The sequence below is a fragment of the Typopeltis vanoorti genome, chromosome 16 (genome assembly GCF_054136105.1).
Source record: "Typopeltis vanoorti isolate ZY-2024b chromosome 16, IOZ_Tvanoo_1.0, whole genome shotgun sequence".
NCBI classification, from domain to species: Eukaryota; Metazoa; Arthropoda; class Arachnida; order Uropygi; family Thelyphonidae; genus Typopeltis; species Typopeltis vanoorti.
Genome location: NC_143564.1, coordinates 106,131,527 through 106,148,640, shown reverse-complemented (window position 1 = coordinate 106,148,640; position 17,114 = coordinate 106,131,527). Strand labels below are relative to the sequence as shown.

Genomic DNA, 17,114 nt, shown 5'->3' with positions numbered 1-17,114 from the left:
CTGACCAGTGCCTTATACAGTGGCACAGCCACTTCCCTATCCTTGCATGTTAGATTACTTCTTAGCATAGCAGCACTACGATGTGCAACCTTTGCAACACTAGCAACATGCCCTCTAAACTTCAGTCTACTGTCAATCATCACTCCCAAATCTCTAATCTCATCCACTTCCTGCAGTATGCCACCATTGATATAGTACACAATCTTATATTTCTGCACTCCAAAATGCAACACCTTGCACTTATTGATATTAAAACTCAACCCCACTCTTTCCAAGTAAAAAGTCTATTCAAATCTTCCTGAAGGGATTCAATATCAGCAGTGCTACTTATAATTCTTCCCAACTTTGCATCATCAGCAAATAACTGAAGATCCCCAGTCAGTCCACATGATATATCGTTTACAAACAAGTTAAACAGCAGGGTCCCAAGAACAGAACCCTAGAGCACGCCATTGGTTACCCTTCTTTTTTGAGACACTCCTCCATCATACACAACCTGCTGGTATCGTTCAGAGAGCAAATCTCTGATCCATTTAACCAAGATACTGTCTATTCCCATCCTCTGCAGCTTGTACATCAACTTATGATGTGATAATCTATCGAACACTTTTGCAAAGTCTAAGAATATCACTGTGTATGATTCTCCCTTATCTAACACACTTGTCACCTTATCATAAAATGCAAGTAAATTATTGAAACAGGACTTACCCTTTATAAATCTGCTGAACATCATAAAGAATACCATCTCCATCAACCCAATTCTGTATTCTATTCCTTACCAATCTCTCCAACACCTCGACCACTACTGCAGTTATACAGATTGGCCTATATTTGGAGACTTCTGTCTTAGATCCATGCTTGTGGAGTGGTACTATTTTGCCTTCTTTCCACTCCTTAGGAACCCTACCAACTGCAAGACTTTCATTAAATTACCAGGTCAAGAGCATAACCAATATTATTATAATTGTGTTATTATTATTAAATGATAATCAGGCTCTTCATGAAATTTTGTAAACATGTTCATAATAAAATAACATATTTTTTGCTAATATTGTTATATGGGAAGTGTACAAAAAATGTGAAATCACCTATGGTTTTTGTTTTTTTTTTGTTCTGTGATTTGTGGCCTGCTTGAAAGTATCCAGTTTTTATTATTATTTTTTTTTGTTTTGTAGACAAAATTCACAAGAAATCTTTGTCACTTATTGCATTCACTTTATACATATGCATGCGCACACACACACACACACACACACTACTTGAAAAGAAATCAGTGGACATGATACTTGTGAGGAACAAACTGCCATGGCACTCACCTTAATAAGATGTAGGACCTAATACTTTCCACATGTGTACGACATTGATCAATGGGAATTTTGGACCATTCTTCCTATAGGCATGTAATGAGGTCCTGGACTGTTTTGGGGCAAACATCTCTAATGCTGCAGTTCATCTCACAGATGTTCAGTAGGGCTCTGTGGAGGCCAGTCAAGTATGGTGAGATTCATGCCTACAAACCAAGCAGTTACAGCTGCAGCCTTATGACATGGTGCATTGTCTTGCTGAAAGAGACATTGGTCAGTTTCATAGAAACACCACAGAATATAGAATGGAGAGAAATAGAAGAAATAGAATGTGGGAGGGGGTAGAACAAAGGGACATTCACTGGAAGCTGTATAAGGAGGGTGTGAGCAGGGTACATAAGGATCAGGTTCTTTTCATGGGGAGTGGTTAGTGAGCAGAATGCATTGAGTTTAAAGTGTAATTTAATGGGCTTTGTGTGTAACAGTGCATGCTTCCCATGGTGAGTTTTTTGACTTCATGGAGGTCTGGTGTTGATAATAATAATAAGAAGAAGATCACATAACAGTGGTCTGTAGGAATAAGTAAGTTTTCTATAGATGAAAATATGTTTTTTTTTTTCTGTAATAAAATTGCTGGCCTGGTTGACCAAGTGGTTCGTGTATTCGCTCTACAGCCAAAAAGGCTGCAGGTTCAAATCCCACCATGGGCATGGATGTTTGTGATTGTTTGTGAAAATATTAGTGGTGGTAGTGGTTGGTAGATGGCATTTTTGTAGATGATGGTAGTTGCAGTTCATTGTGGTTGATGGATTGAGTGGTGGAGACGGAAAGTTGTGGAGTAGGTGTCCTCCGTTGATGAGTCTTTAGAGTCCCTAGAGGCATTATGTAATAATAATAATAATAATATCTACAATATGAAAAATATTTTGCTTGTACAGTAAAATATAGCTAATGGCTTCACAAGTTAAATATTTTCTTTGCATTCATTTCAGAGATCCAGTGTTTGTTTTTGATCTTAATCAAGAAGTAACAGATGTAAAATGGGCACCATATTCAGCCACAGTTTTTGCAGCTGTAACTGCAGATGGCAAAGTATGACAAGGTTTATTATGCATCACATATACAGAATATTTATAAATATATAGATTTCAATTATTACTATCATATTTTCTGTTTGTTTTTTCATTTATTTTGGGCTGATTATTTTGTTATAGATAAATAAAAATATTTTCTTTATATATAAAAATAGAGTAAAGTATATTATCAGATAGTTTTTATAGTTTGTAAAAATGTTTAAAATAAGTTAGTGAGTTTTTACAATTTTTTTTTTTTTTGTGTGTGTGTGTGTGTGTGTGTGTGTGTGTAAAGGAATATAGCCATACTGGTTACCAGAAATTAAATTTGTGCGATACGGCAACTGCAAAATCCAGCGACTGCATCTATGAGGACTATATATATATATATATATATATATATATCAAACAGATAAATCTATTGAATTATGTATAGATGAGCATAAGAGAGACATCTCTTACAAAAGAACATGCGCCAGTGCCTTGTCTAGTCATGTTCTTTTCTCAAACAATCCTGATGATGAACACCAGGGTCATTCAGTCTGCTGGGATAGATCCAAAAACATTTTTTGTTGCCATGATGAGTTTGAAAGAAAAATTGTGGAGTCCAGAGAAATCATCCTTAATCGTGAACATTTAAATAACAATTTGAGCTACAACCTCCTAGATAGCCATTCTGCTGTTGTTCAGTACTGGCATTCACGAGAGACTGCAAGTACGCACGCACCAAATAATGCCACGATTGAAAGAACAACTTAAATGTAACTACAATGTTTTTTCATGTTAATTATGTACTGCATTTTTATCCTGCGTTAATCAGTTTTTTAAAACTTCAGTGTTTTTATTGCTGTTTCCAATTTTTAAAAGACACCTGAAGAAGGCTCAAAAGCCGAAACTAGTAGTGTGTTATACCATTAAAATCTTACAATTATTCTCGGTTTCAGTCATTAATTTTTATTTTGGCCAGACAGATAAATCTGTTTCACTTTGTCTTGAGGAACATAGACGTGACATCTCCTACAGTACAACATGAGCGAGCACCCTTTCCAGTCATGTGCTCTTCTCCGCAAACTCTAACCTCGAAGAACGGCAACACCAAGTTGATTGGGACAACACAACCAATAACCAATTTATATACATGTAAGGATGAATTTGACATATTATAGAATCAAAAGAAATAGTTCTGGACCCTTCACACTTGAACAACAATCTAAGCTACAATTTGCCTGATTCACATAGCGCAGTAATCCAATACTGGCGCTCTAAAATTAGCTGTCACACACATTCTGCTCATGCCAACATAAGCATGCGGTCACCTATTCAAATATGACTGTTACTATTCTGTTTCTTTTTATTAAGCTAGAAAGTCCATGTTTTTTTACCTTGTTATTTTTATAAGTCTTATGTTATTTCTTACTCACCTGAAGAAGTCGGAATACCGATGAAACTAGTCGTGATTTATTAAAGGTTTTTGTTATACTTTCTTGGGTTCTAGTCAGTTAACCCCTTAATGTACCAATTAAAAATCAGAAAGTGGTCGTTTTTGTGCCAATTTTTTGGGCGAGGGTGATTTGCTGGATCAAATTTGTGCAAATGCAAACGAAATAGCCGATACACGCCATTGGCAACTTTTCTCGGCTGAAAGGAAATAGGCACAAGATTGTCTAGCATCTGTATTCGGTTGTATTTATATGTGAAACCAAAATTCAAAATCAATTTTGGTGCAATAAACAAAAGATGTGTGACAGACATCTTTGTATGTTAAGGGGTTAAATTTTAATCTTATAAATGTATACATACTGAGTCAATCCTAATTGCAACAATATATATATATATATATATGTAATTAGTTTTTTAACTTGGGGATACTGTATATTAGGGTTACCAAGTAATTTTATAAGCTTGGTTATTTAATTCCTAATCCCAAGTATGCAAACAATTAAGTTTGCACCTGAAACATAGTTCAAGTCTAAAGATGGTACAACACCAGGGCAACTCATTGTAAAGGTGGGTAAAGCTCTGATCACTATTCTTAGTATTTTCCACAATGTAAAGCACATCTCACTAGAAGATGTATACTACAATACATTATGGGTTGGGTCACTACCCAGACCGGTTTCAACCTTTTTTGAGGTCTCCTCAGTGAGTAGCTAGACCCTAAATACCAAGGTTTTAGTAATACAGAGCTTTATCAACTTTACCTATACAAGTTGCAATAAGGTGTTTTTATTTTTAATAACAATCTCTGGAGGAGATATACATGAAATTAAATTTTTAACTTGGTTGAATAAAAAAGGTTGAAACCGGTCTGGGTAGTGACCCCACCCATAATGTATTGCAGTATACATTTTTAGTGAGATGTGCTTTACATTATGGAAAATACTAAGAATAGTGATCAGAGCTTTACCTACCTTTACAATGAGTTGCCCTGGTGTTGTACCATCTTTAGACTTGAACTATGTTTCAGGCGCAAACTTAATTGTTTGCATACTTGGGATTAGGAGTTAAAGAACCAAGCTTATTATAAAATTACTTGGTAACCCTAATATACAATATCCCCAAGTTAAAAAATTAATTTCATATATATATATATATATATATATATATATATATATATATGAAATTTCCGTTGATGTATCGTATACCTGTATTAAATTTATTTGCTGCTTTCTTCAATGACTTTTTTTTTTTAACAGGATTATTTTGTAATAATGTAACCTATATTTGAATGTTATGGAACAAAACAGAAAAATTATGTTGCAAAATCTTGGTGTTTTCAAATGTATAAGAAGGCACTTTGGTCAACATAAAATGACAGTCTCTTGTAGAATGATAGGCAAAAGCTGTATAAGGAAAGAATGTGTGGATTTGGGGGGGGGGGGATTTCATACTATATAGTGACTGTATTTTTTACTGTATGTGACAAAAGATGTGCAGCTTGTTCATCAGAGAATGCATGGAATGAGGAGTGGATAATTGGATTAAATTTTAGTATAATTTTATAAAGTATTTTCAATTAACACTGATGATGATGATGATGATGCATTTGAGTTCAGCTTTGCCTGTTTTGTCTAATACAGTATTCATAATGCAGACACTTTAAATACTGCAGATGGAGGGGAAATGAGGCAGAAGATGGTACTGACACTGAATAGTAAAGATAATGAGGTCATTATCCTCTTTATTAGGCATTCATTCATACTACAGTCTTCCCAAAGTAAGTAAAGTAAATACAAGCGCAAAACTGTTGTGCTCAGATTTGGTTACTTAGGCTTCATGAGGGAGTTGTGGGGAGAATTCAGAGGTAGGTAAGAAAGATGATATTGGGTCTGTGGCATGTCAGTGTGCAGATAGATTATGACTTTGTGGATTACAAAATTTAGTAATGAGGGAGATATGAAATTAATTATGAGAATGGATTTTATAGGGTAGATGCAAGAAAAAGTTATAATTGCTACTTGGGTTAGTTGTTGGTTGACTGAAGCAACTAAGGTTTATTGCATGAAAAACTCTTATAAAGGTTGCTTACATCTGAGATAAGAGTTCATCTTAAAATTTGTCAGCTGAAGGCAAATGCTGTGATATCTTTGCAACTGTGTTTGAAGTACCTTGGAAATTGAGTAAGTGTGTGGTATGGCAAACAAATGAGTTGCCTAGTTGGGACTTGTATGAGTACCAGGTTTCTGTGGATGTGTCTAAATAATAATAATAATAATAACAATAATATAAAAAGAGGATTAGAAGTTATTCATGGAAGTTGAATATTCAGTGACATTTAGAGAGTGTTCTGATTGGGTTACTAATTTCTGGTAGGGTTTGACAGAATTCCATTAACACCTTTTATTCCCTTTCAGGTAGTAGGCGAGGCTGTTTTGGTCATATCTGACTTAGAAACTGGGCAGTTCTCCACAAGTAGCCAATCAGAGATAGCTGGTCCAAGACTATTACTAATTTTAAGCATCATTCAGTGAAGAAATGACAAAGAAGTACTGCCATTTCATGGCTCCTAACCTTAACACAATATGTTAATTATTTGAAATAGTGTAGGTTCTGCAGTTAATTTTCTTGAGTTCATGGGATGAAAACCAGAGTTTCCAGGAGAAAAATCCACTTGCCTGTGCCAGAGATCAACCAATTATGGGCAGTGCCGATGCATCAAAGACTGGGCATGGGTTTTCCAGCCAAGTTGCCTGTTTGACAGGATGAAATATCTGTAATGTTTCATGCTGCCAAATCCTGCATAATGCTATATAATCTGATGTGGCTATTTTGGTCCTTTGCAGTATTTCTTCTAAATTCAACTCCCTGTCCCCATCACCCCCCTCCCAAAATCTCTGTCTCATTAATTTCATGCAGTTCATTTCTATTAGTATAACACACAGCTTGCTTGTGATCTCTTCACCTTAGAGAGAATGACGATGCGCTTGGTCATGTTAAACTGACAGCCATTTACCTTTGCCTTTACTGTTAGTCTATCTAAGTCATCCTACAAGATCTTTACATCATCTTAATTGACTGTCACTCTTCCTAGCTTTGCATCATCAACAAACAATTAAAGATTCATTTCCTGTCCCAGTGATGTACAAATTAAATATCAGAGGACCAAGTACTGAGCTGAGCGGCATGCCACTAGTTACCTGCCTTCTCCCAGACTCATTTTCCTCATACACCAATCATTGATATTTGTCCATCAGTCACCCTCTTATACAAATCACCAAATTCATAACACACAGTCTATCATACCACTCCTTAAACTCATTGACCGTTCTCGGTCTCACCACTCCATCAGGCAATGCATTTCATGGTTCAACCACCCTCCATGCAAAGAAACCACTCTCATCCTCTTGCAAACAGTTTCCTTTTGTAACTTGCAGGGATGGCCTCTTGTCATCACTCCTTCCTGCTGTTCAACCAAGCGAAAGAACTCCACAGTATCAACCCTATAACCACCTCTCAACAGTTTAAAAGTCTCAATCATATCACCTCTCCTTCTTCTATCCACCAAACTTTGCAGTCCACATTCCCTCAGCCGATCCTCATAACTAACATGGTACAGTCCTGAAACCATCTTTGTTATCTGCTTTTGTACCCTTTCCACAGTTAATTTATCCCCTTCAAATCCTGGGGATCAAATTTGGTAACAATAGTCTAAGTGTGGGCTGATCAGAGACTTATATACAATGGAATGATAACCCTTTTATCTCTGCAAGTCAGTGTCCTTCTCATTATTGCAGCAATCCTCTGTGTTACCTTCATCACCTTTGCAATATGTCCCCTAAATTTCAGGTTTCTATCAATCCAACCCCAGATCTCTTGTCTCCCCTACTTCCTCCAGTATAACTCCTCCCATAGAGTATGCAGCGTCCCATCGATGTTTCCCAAACCTCAAGACCTTACATTTTGCTATATTAAACCGACACCTCCATTCATTTGCCCATCTATCTAGCTTATTCAAATCCTCTTGCAGGGCTACCACATATGCACTGTTACTAATAATCCTTCCCAGCTTCGCATCATCTGCAAACAACTGAATATCCTCTTGCAATCGACTGACAATGTCATTGATATAAAGGTTAAACAATATAGGTCCCAGTACTGAGCCTTCTCGGACCCCACTTGTAACCCTCTGCCTCCTTGAAACTGTCCCACCATACACAACTCTCTGATACCTATCAGACAGCCAATCCTGAATCCAGTTGACCAATCTGACATCCAGACCCATGTGCTGCAACTTAAATATCAGCTTATCATGTGGCACCCTGTCAAATGCCTTCACCAAGTCTAAGAAAATTGCAGTATATGCCTTTCCCTCATCTAATGTTCTTGTAACTTTATTATAAAAGGCTAGCATATTGCTAAAACAAGAGCGTCCCTTCACAAATCCATGTTGACTCTCACGGATAATACCACACTCATCTGCCCAATGCTGTATACAGTCCCTCACTACTTTCTCCAAGATCTTAACAACTACTGATGACATGCAAACTGGCCTATAATTAGACATTTCCAGTCTGCTACCACCCTTATGCAATGCCACTATCTTACCTTCCTTCCATTCCATAGGCACCTTTCCTGCAGCCAGACTTTCATTGAAAAGCCAGGTCAAAGGCACTGTCAGTTCCCTAGCATATTCTTTCAAAACTCGTGGTGAAATACCATCCAGAGTACTCAGTATTTGAAACACACTCTCCTCCTATTCCTCTAGTATTAAAACTGACTCCTCCAGGATGAAATACTCCAATAAAGTGTATTTCATCCTGACGCAGAGGACAATTCCACTATGTCCTCTGCATCAGCCACTCTATTCCCATTTTTATCCTGCAATATCATTCTTCCATAGTCATTTCTCTTCCTACTGGCCACATAGCTAAAATTTCCCAAAAGGTAATACTGCATCAGCTTTATTACATTTTATTTACAGTGCAGAGAGAGATTTGAATTCTTCCCTTTTAATATTGGCAACTCACACGCCATCACAACACATCAGCATCATGATCTACTTGAAATGTCTATCTATCCTCAATTACTCCAGTTCAAGCAAAAGAGATCAATGTGGAATCCTCTCAAGTGCTTTTTAAAACTTCATCAGTATCAGTGAGTAGTCATTTGTTCAGCTCAATTGTCACTTTATTATAAAAAATTAAGCATATTATTAAGGCAAGACCTATCCTATACAGTGACATATTCCAGTCTACCAAGTCCTGAATTATGTCTTTTACCAACTTCTTAAATAGCTTTTGTCAAAAGATTTTTCAACTGGTTATACTATAAATTTAAGATGCCAAAAATAAATATATTCTTGTTTAATCCTTTATCCAAGTGTAAGCAAACAAAGTTTGCACACAAAGCATCTTTGCCACTATGGTATTTGTATATAAAGGCTAATGAGTTAACATCAGTTGCCTTAGTATTCCACTACCCAGACCAGTTTCGACCTTTATTGAAGTCTCATCAGTAAGAGCCAAACCCAGAACTGATACAAGGTTGAAGTAACACAGAAGTCATATATTACCCATATACAAGTAACGTATATATCTACTGTATATACAAGTAGCCCAGTCACGAAGATACTTCATGTGCAAACTTTGTTTGCTTACACTTGGATAGAGAATATAATTCCTTAGCATCTTTTATAATTTTTTTAATAGTTTAAACACCACTCCTGAGATGCTACCTAGCCTATAATTTGCTGCTTCTGTGTTGGAGCCTTCTTTATGCAGTGGAACCATTTTGTCCTGTTTTCACTCCCTTCCATCTTCCCAGAATTGAGCTTCAAATTAAAAAGCCTAATCAGAGGAGGTGCCAATACTCTTGCACAGTCTCATAATTTATGGGCCGATGTCATTCAAAAGGAAATGACAGTAAAACAACTTTCCAAGTTGTTTTTCCTGTCATTTCCTTTTAAATGCTACATAGCAAAATAACTCTTTAGGATTTTTGGTGACCCTGTCAGCTAGCTTCTTCTCATAAGAGCTTTGGTTTTCCTTACTATAAAGGTTTCTTGCCTGTGTCTTGTACTGCTCATGGGCTTGCCAATCACTGTTTCCTGTATATTCCCTCCATAACTTTTTCTAGAACTCCTGCTTAATTATGCTATTCATCGATCTAATGTTTACCTGATTTATCCCCCTGACTCCTGGTATATAGGCTGATACTGCTTTCTTCAATGCCAGTTGACCATATCCTGTGCACTGCTGACATCTCTTCCCTCCAAATTCTTATGCATGGCGATGCACTGAGCTGACTCCTCAGTTTTTCATAATTACCCACTTTGTAATTCCACATATATTCCTTCTTAACTGAAAATTTTGTATGTCTGGCAATCTCCCAGGTGAAGACCACATGATCACTTCCCCTAAACCGAGGCAGCGTGGCTACATTAGTTACTGCTATGCTCTCTGATTCTATGACTAGATCTAGCACTTTTGAACTTCAAGTCCCCTCTATTACATGCTGTCTTAGGGAGTTATCTCTCAGTAGCTGTATAAATTTCATTTCTTTCCCTATGACCATTCTGCCTTCCAATATATGTTCCCTAGTTGATGTCTCCATAATAATTACTCAACCTGCTCATTGTGCTAATTTGCCAATGCATGCTTACTACATTCTTTCTTATAGCCTTTATTCTCTTTTATAGCAGCAACAAACTATATATTTCATCTTGCTGGACTTGATCTCATACCATATAGCCTGAAAATGAACTGCCCTCTGCATCACCATTCTCTTAAATATACTTATTTCTACTCTTTTTGACTTCAGTTAGTTGCTGACTTCAGAAATAGGAAATCAGTTGACTTTAGCTGTTAAAAAAAAAAAAGATAAATATTAGTAATATTGAAGGATATTATTGTGTTTATTTCATTACCAATACTAGTTTTTAGAATGCGCTGTTGAAATTGAAGATTTTTTTGTATGATCATGTTTTCTTTGTTAGGATTTTATTGTCTAGATATTATGCCCAGTTGTATCGATTGTATTTAACATGGTGGTAGATGCTTCAATCATGTTGTCATCCAGTCCACAACCTTAAATGGTTGTGGACTGGATGACAACATGAACACTACATTACTTGTAGCATAGTTGATAATTTCATAGCTTGCTACACATGTGGCTTGTAGACATCCTGTACTTTAAAAATGTGGAATATGTATTTATTTAAAATTTTTCACCAGCACTGGGAGACATAAGTAACTCAATCTTGGGATTTACAAGCAGCAGAGATAGTGCTTCAGAAAGGGCTGAAATTTAATTTATAGATACCAGTACTGGGATTGGCTCTTAAGAGGATTTAAATAAGCTGGAAAGGTGGGAAAATGAATGGCGATGTAAATTTAATGCAATTAAACGTAAGGGTTTGAAATTTAGGATCCACAGATGGGATGCTTCATGCTTGCTTAGTGCAGTTATACTGGAAGAAGTGGAGGAAGCAAGGGATCTTGGGATGATTGTAGGTGAGGAACTGGAATATGTATTTATTTAAAAATTTTCACTGGCACTTGGAGACATAAGTAACTCAATTTCATGGTTTAGAAGCAGCAGAGATAGTGCTTCAGAAAGGGCCGAAATTTAATTTATAGATATCAGTACTGGAATGAAGAGAATGTGAAAAAAGTAGATACATAACTTGGGAATGGGAGAGGAGCTGGAGAAAGTCGACAGAGTGTGAGAGCAAGGGATAGAGAAATGAGAGAAAGAGATTAAAAGCAGAAAGAATCAGGGATGCCAGTTAGAGAAAAATTAATGAATCTATTTGGAATATCATGTATGGATATTCAATGATTTGGTGTGTGCAAAGTAGACTGCCAGAAGAGTGCTTGTTGGGTAGAATGATAGAGAGTGTAGTAGTTGTAATGAAATGAAGTGAATATGTAGAGGAGATGATAGTTATCGTTGGTACAAATTATCTGAGAGGCAGCATGAGATTTGAGATTGGTGTTAAGGATGATCTTCTTCTTCACCATAGTCTATGTATAAAGGTGACAGTCCTAACATCTCTCTGGGTATGTTAGGACTGTCATAGACATTTATAACAGGATCTCCTTAACAAAGTGGAGAATGAAGAATTAGTCTATTTTCTAACATTATCTATCCAGGAGATTCTAGACTGTCCCTAGTGTTTTTCACCAGAAGTCAAGCCCTCCAGTGCTATTTTAGGTTAGCTATCTGATGGAGGTATGTGGTCAGCCACTAGAGCTGTTTCCGATGTATTTTAGTGATGATATTTTTTGATGATGTTAGGGATAGTGTAGCAGAAATGTATCAGTGGGAACAGAGTGCATGTGTTGCCCTGGTATGATAATGTAGAATGAAGGGAAAAAAGATCAGTGATAATGGATGAGATGACAGGGAGAATGTGTAGGGGAAAGAAGGTCTGGAATATGTGGAGTACATTTGAAGGATGCAGCTATTTGGAGAGCAACTGTTGTTATCTGTGCAAGAGGGCAAGGAAACTAGAAGAGTGGAGCATAACAGAGATGTATGTGGGGTTATGGCTTGAGAAATGAGAGGGTATACACTATGTTGCAGACCCAGGTGGAGTATGTGGAGAGTAATAATAGCTATAAGAATATGAAACTTGGTTAACTGAGAAGGATGTTTAACAGGGATAGCATTTTTCAGCAGAATAGAAAAAAATAATCATGGTGATGGAGGAGTGTTATGTTACTCATGATAAGAAATGAATTGTGTCCTCTCAGGGTGGGAAATCATAGTGGAAATAATACTAATGACTTGGAGCAAATATGATCTGAGACAGACAAGATGTTTAGTGGGATGTTGCTATACACCAGGAATATAAATAACGATGATCAGCAAATGTTTAATCTAATTAGTTATGGCAAGTTGAAAATGAGTGATCTTTATGGGAGACTTCAACTATAGCAATATAAACTGGATAGAGGCAGTATGCACTACTAAAGGAAGTGAATTTTTGGATTTCTAGAGGGGCAACTGTCTTAAGCAGGATATAGTGGAGGGAACATGAGCATCAAGAGTTTTGGATGTGGTCATAGCATCAGAGGATCTGATTGTGACTGAGATGTCACAATCAGATCACTTAAAACATGTGGTGAAATTTCATCTAGTCACCCTGTGATACTGACATTTAGCATACTCAATATTTGGAATACATCCTCTTCAAGTTGGTCGCTTTGGCCAACTTGCCTCCAGTTGGTGAAAGCATCTATGTAGTCCTGACTTGGAAGATAAATAGGCATATAGATGCATTAAGGCAGAAGGAATTTATGTGGAATCATAAGGCAGGCAATGACTTAGAAACCAGCTTGCAGTAATACAATGGATGAAAGAATTGGAAGGAAGGAAGGGGGGGGTCAGTAGCATTGGCGCACCCAAGGAGGGGGTGGGCAAGGGGCCCTGGCTTCCCCCAAAAGAAAAAGGGAAAAAAAGACTAGAAAAATTTCCAAAATCTTTTCCTAATTAATTTTTTTTTTTATGTTGTGTCATGTCTTCTATTTCTATACCACTTATGAATTAGCGGTCACATAAGATGGAATTACCTATAGCTCTCGGGAATCATGGTCGCTGTGAACACAAGGCGAATGAAATAGTGCTCGGGCGATACTTTGTTTGCCCGAGCCGCGCTAGAGATTATGGTTATCATGTATTGGTGATCACTGAAGATGATCAGTCATAGGTCGTATGTGATGCGTAGTGTGTATTCTAAAATTGTCTACTCAACTTGCCCCCACTCCAAGATTAAATCTTGAGTACTCGGCCCCCTCCAAGATTAAATCCTAGGTCCGCCACTGGTCAGTAGTACACAGAAAATACATAAGAGAAAATTATTGACAGAAGTGGCAGATTGTATACGCTGATTGAAGAAGATAAAGCAAGTTTGATTTAAATAGATGGAAAGAGAAATAAAAGACTAGCGACCTGCCACATAGTGTATACAACATAGTGTATAGTGTATACATAGTGGATATCAGGTTAGTTGATTGGATGAGAGGGTATCTCGCATATGAGTGTTCTGTGAAAAATTAGAGGAGTGATCATATTTTAATCATATTAAAAAAGAACTTGACATTATTACCATTCAAGGATGTGTCAGTGGAGTTAATCTAAGGTGTTCAAACAGATGTTTGATGCCAAGATGGCAGGAAGAGACCTAGAGGAAGACTAAAAGTCTAGGTGGATTGATTCAGTTAGAAGCTCGAAATGTTAGATATTACAATAATGGAGTTCTCACAAGTAATTATCTGATTTGGAGGAAAATTGTTGATAGGAGATTAATAATAATGTAAACTTAATCATATAGTGCTGTCATAGTAACCAGAACATCTCTTAGGGGTACATATCAGGAGATTAATGATGATGAGAAATAAAAGAGGAACTAAACATGAAAAATATTTTATGGAAGACATATAAAGAAAGAGGCAAACAGTTGCATGAAGAATATAAAGCTCAGGTTAGGAAAATGACTAGTATTGTAAGAAGAGAAAAATTAGAATATGAACAGAGGCTAGTGCTGCAATCCAGGGAAGAATCTTAAGGATTTTTTTTTTTTTAATGTGGTGACTAGGAGGAAAAATGGCAGTGGATGAATTACCTTGCTGGATGTAGATGGGAGTCAGGTGGCCAATTCAGATATCATAGTCGATCAGGGCAATATTATTTATGCATGCCAGCATGGATTTGTTAAAGAGCACTCTTGTTTTACTAATCTGGTTACCTATTACAACAAAATAAAAAGTGCAGTGGATGAGGGCAGGGCATACACTGTCATTTTCTTTTTTATTTGTCCAAGACATTTAACATGGTGCCACATGACAAGTTGATTTTTTAAGTTCCATCATATGGGTTTGGATATTAGGTTAGTTGATTGGGTTAGTGATTGACTCTTTGATAGAAGATATCAGATTAGTGTATATGGGGGAGCAGTCAAGTTAAAAGTGGAGTTAGACAGGGTTCAGTCCTGGGACCATTACTGTTAAATCTTTATGTCAGTGACATTGTCACGAGACTACAGGGAGATGTTCAGTTGTTCAGATGATGTGAAGCTTGGGAGGGTTATTAGTAATAGCAGTGATGTTTTGGCTCTTAGGAGGATTTGAATAAGCTGGAACGGTTGGCAAATGAATGTGGATGTAAATTTAATGCAATTAAATGTAAGGGTTTGAAATTTGGGATCCACAGATGGGATGCTTCATGCTTGCTGAGTGGAATTATACTGGAAGAAGTGGAAGAAACATGGGATCTTAGGATGATTGTAGGTAGAAATTTAAAGTTCAGAGGACATATTGCAAAAGTTGTGAAGACATCTGAGATAACTGCTGAGGAGAATATTAACTACAAGAGAAAGTGTGGCAATCCCATTGTATAAATCTTTGATCCGACCACATCAGGATTTCTGTGCTTTCTGGATCTTATCATTGGGGATTTAGTAACCTTGGAAAGTGTGCAAAGACAGATAACAAAAATGGTATCAGGACTGTATGATGTTGATTATAGCAATGGACTGAGGGCATGCAAACTGCAGAGTTTGGTGGATAGAAGACAAAGGGAGATATGATTGAGACATTTAAACTGTTGAAGAGTTCTTATCATATTAACACAGGAGATTTTTCATGTGGTAGAATGAGGGGAAGGAACAAGGGCCATCCCTGGAAGTTACAAAAGGAAGTAGTGAGTAAAAGGGTAAGAAGTAATTTTTTTTCTTTTTTTTTTTTACATGGGGAGTGATAATATCATGATGATGATGATGCATTGAATGAGAAGTGTTGGGAAAGTGCAAATAGTGGTTAAGTTTAAGGAGTGGTACAATAGACTTTGTATTGACTAGTGTTGATTCCATGGAGGTCAAGAAGATAATAATTCTTCATCTGTCATTAGCAAAACCCTTCATTCCATTTTGCTCTCTGCAATTACTCTACCCCTTGCATTCTCTCCATATATCATCTTCCATCAACCAGGTCTTGCTAACACCTGTAACTTTTGGCCAAGTTGAATAACCATCACCAAAACTGTTCTCCCTTATTCCAAACACTTCTAGCATTAGTATATATAATGTCTTACTCTGTGTTGACTATCCCAACAATGTTAAGATCTGTCCAATTTTGTACACAAGTTGCTACCAATTTCTCCAAAATCTTAACAACTATAAAAGAAATACAAACGAGCCTATAGTTTGATACTTCCATTCTACCACAACCTTTATGCAGTGGTGCTGTTATATCCTTCTCAGGAACCTTCATTAAACATTCTACCTAGTCCTCCAGCCTTACTTCCATTTAGTACACTCAGTATTCAGAATACATCCTCTTCATTCACTTCTAACACTTTACCACTCCTTATCCTTCTAGGAATAAATCCTGCTTAACCAGGATGGAATACTAATAAAGTGATCATTAAATAGCTCAACTATGACATCTACATTGGTCAACCAAGTCCAGTCCCATCTCCATCTAACAAAGTAATCCATCCACAATCATTTTTCCTTCTGCTTGCCACATAGCAAAAAAAAAAAAAAAAAAAAAAAAAACGAGATTCTTCCCTGGATTGCAGCCCTAGTCTCCTCTCATATTCTAATTTTTCTCTCCTTATGATACTAGTCACTTTCCCAGACTGAGTCTTATATCCGTCATGCAACTTTCTCCACCTCTCAATTTATATTTTCTATAATCTCATTTTCACCTTCAGTTCCTCTCTAATTTCTTTAATCATCATTTTGATGCCAAATTAATTTATCTTCTTCACTTGAGGTATACAATCTGCCATTGCTGTTAAAATTTTTTTCTGAAGTCTCTCTCTTGCATTACTGAACCATCTTGTCTTCCTTCATATTATTTCATCCATTGTGCTACTGCAAGCGAGTTTCTAAGTCTATGATAGTTGCCTGCCTTATAAATTCATTCTACCTTAATATTTCTGCATGCCTATTCATCCTCCAAGGTCACTCTCACCAACTGTAGTGAAGTATGTCATTTCAGTCACAATCAGATCCAAAACTTCACCTCTCTTAGTAGTGCATACTGCCTCCTCTGCCCATTTATATATTGCTGTAGTTGAAGTCTCCCCCCCCCCCCCATAAGGATCACTCACTTTGCACTTACCAATCAAATTTACCTAAACATTTCCTGCTCATCTATATTTCCTGGTCTGTAACACCATCCCACTAAACACAAGTTGCTACCAATATGGTAGCAACTTGTGTTTGAGAATATATGGTGTGAGATAGACTTATGTCTATCTCACACCATATATTCTCAAAGCCATTAGT

At 36.8% G+C, this 17,114-nt stretch overlaps 1 protein-coding gene across 3 annotated transcripts in view; it reads left to right on the top strand.

Annotated features, from left to right (window-relative positions):
• The window catches only part of LOC150098246 (dynein intermediate chain 2, ciliary), a 504,968-nt gene that overhangs the window by 459,462 nt on the left and 28,392 nt on the right, over positions 1–17,114 (top strand). For all 3 annotated transcript variants that reach the window (XM_090405921.1, XM_090405922.1, XM_090405923.1), the window contains one exon: positions 2,297–2,396. In XM_090405921.1, coding sequence (XP_090262047.1) covers positions 2,297–2,396 — 100 coding nt within the window. The remainder of the gene's footprint in view (positions 1–2,296; positions 2,397–17,114) is intronic.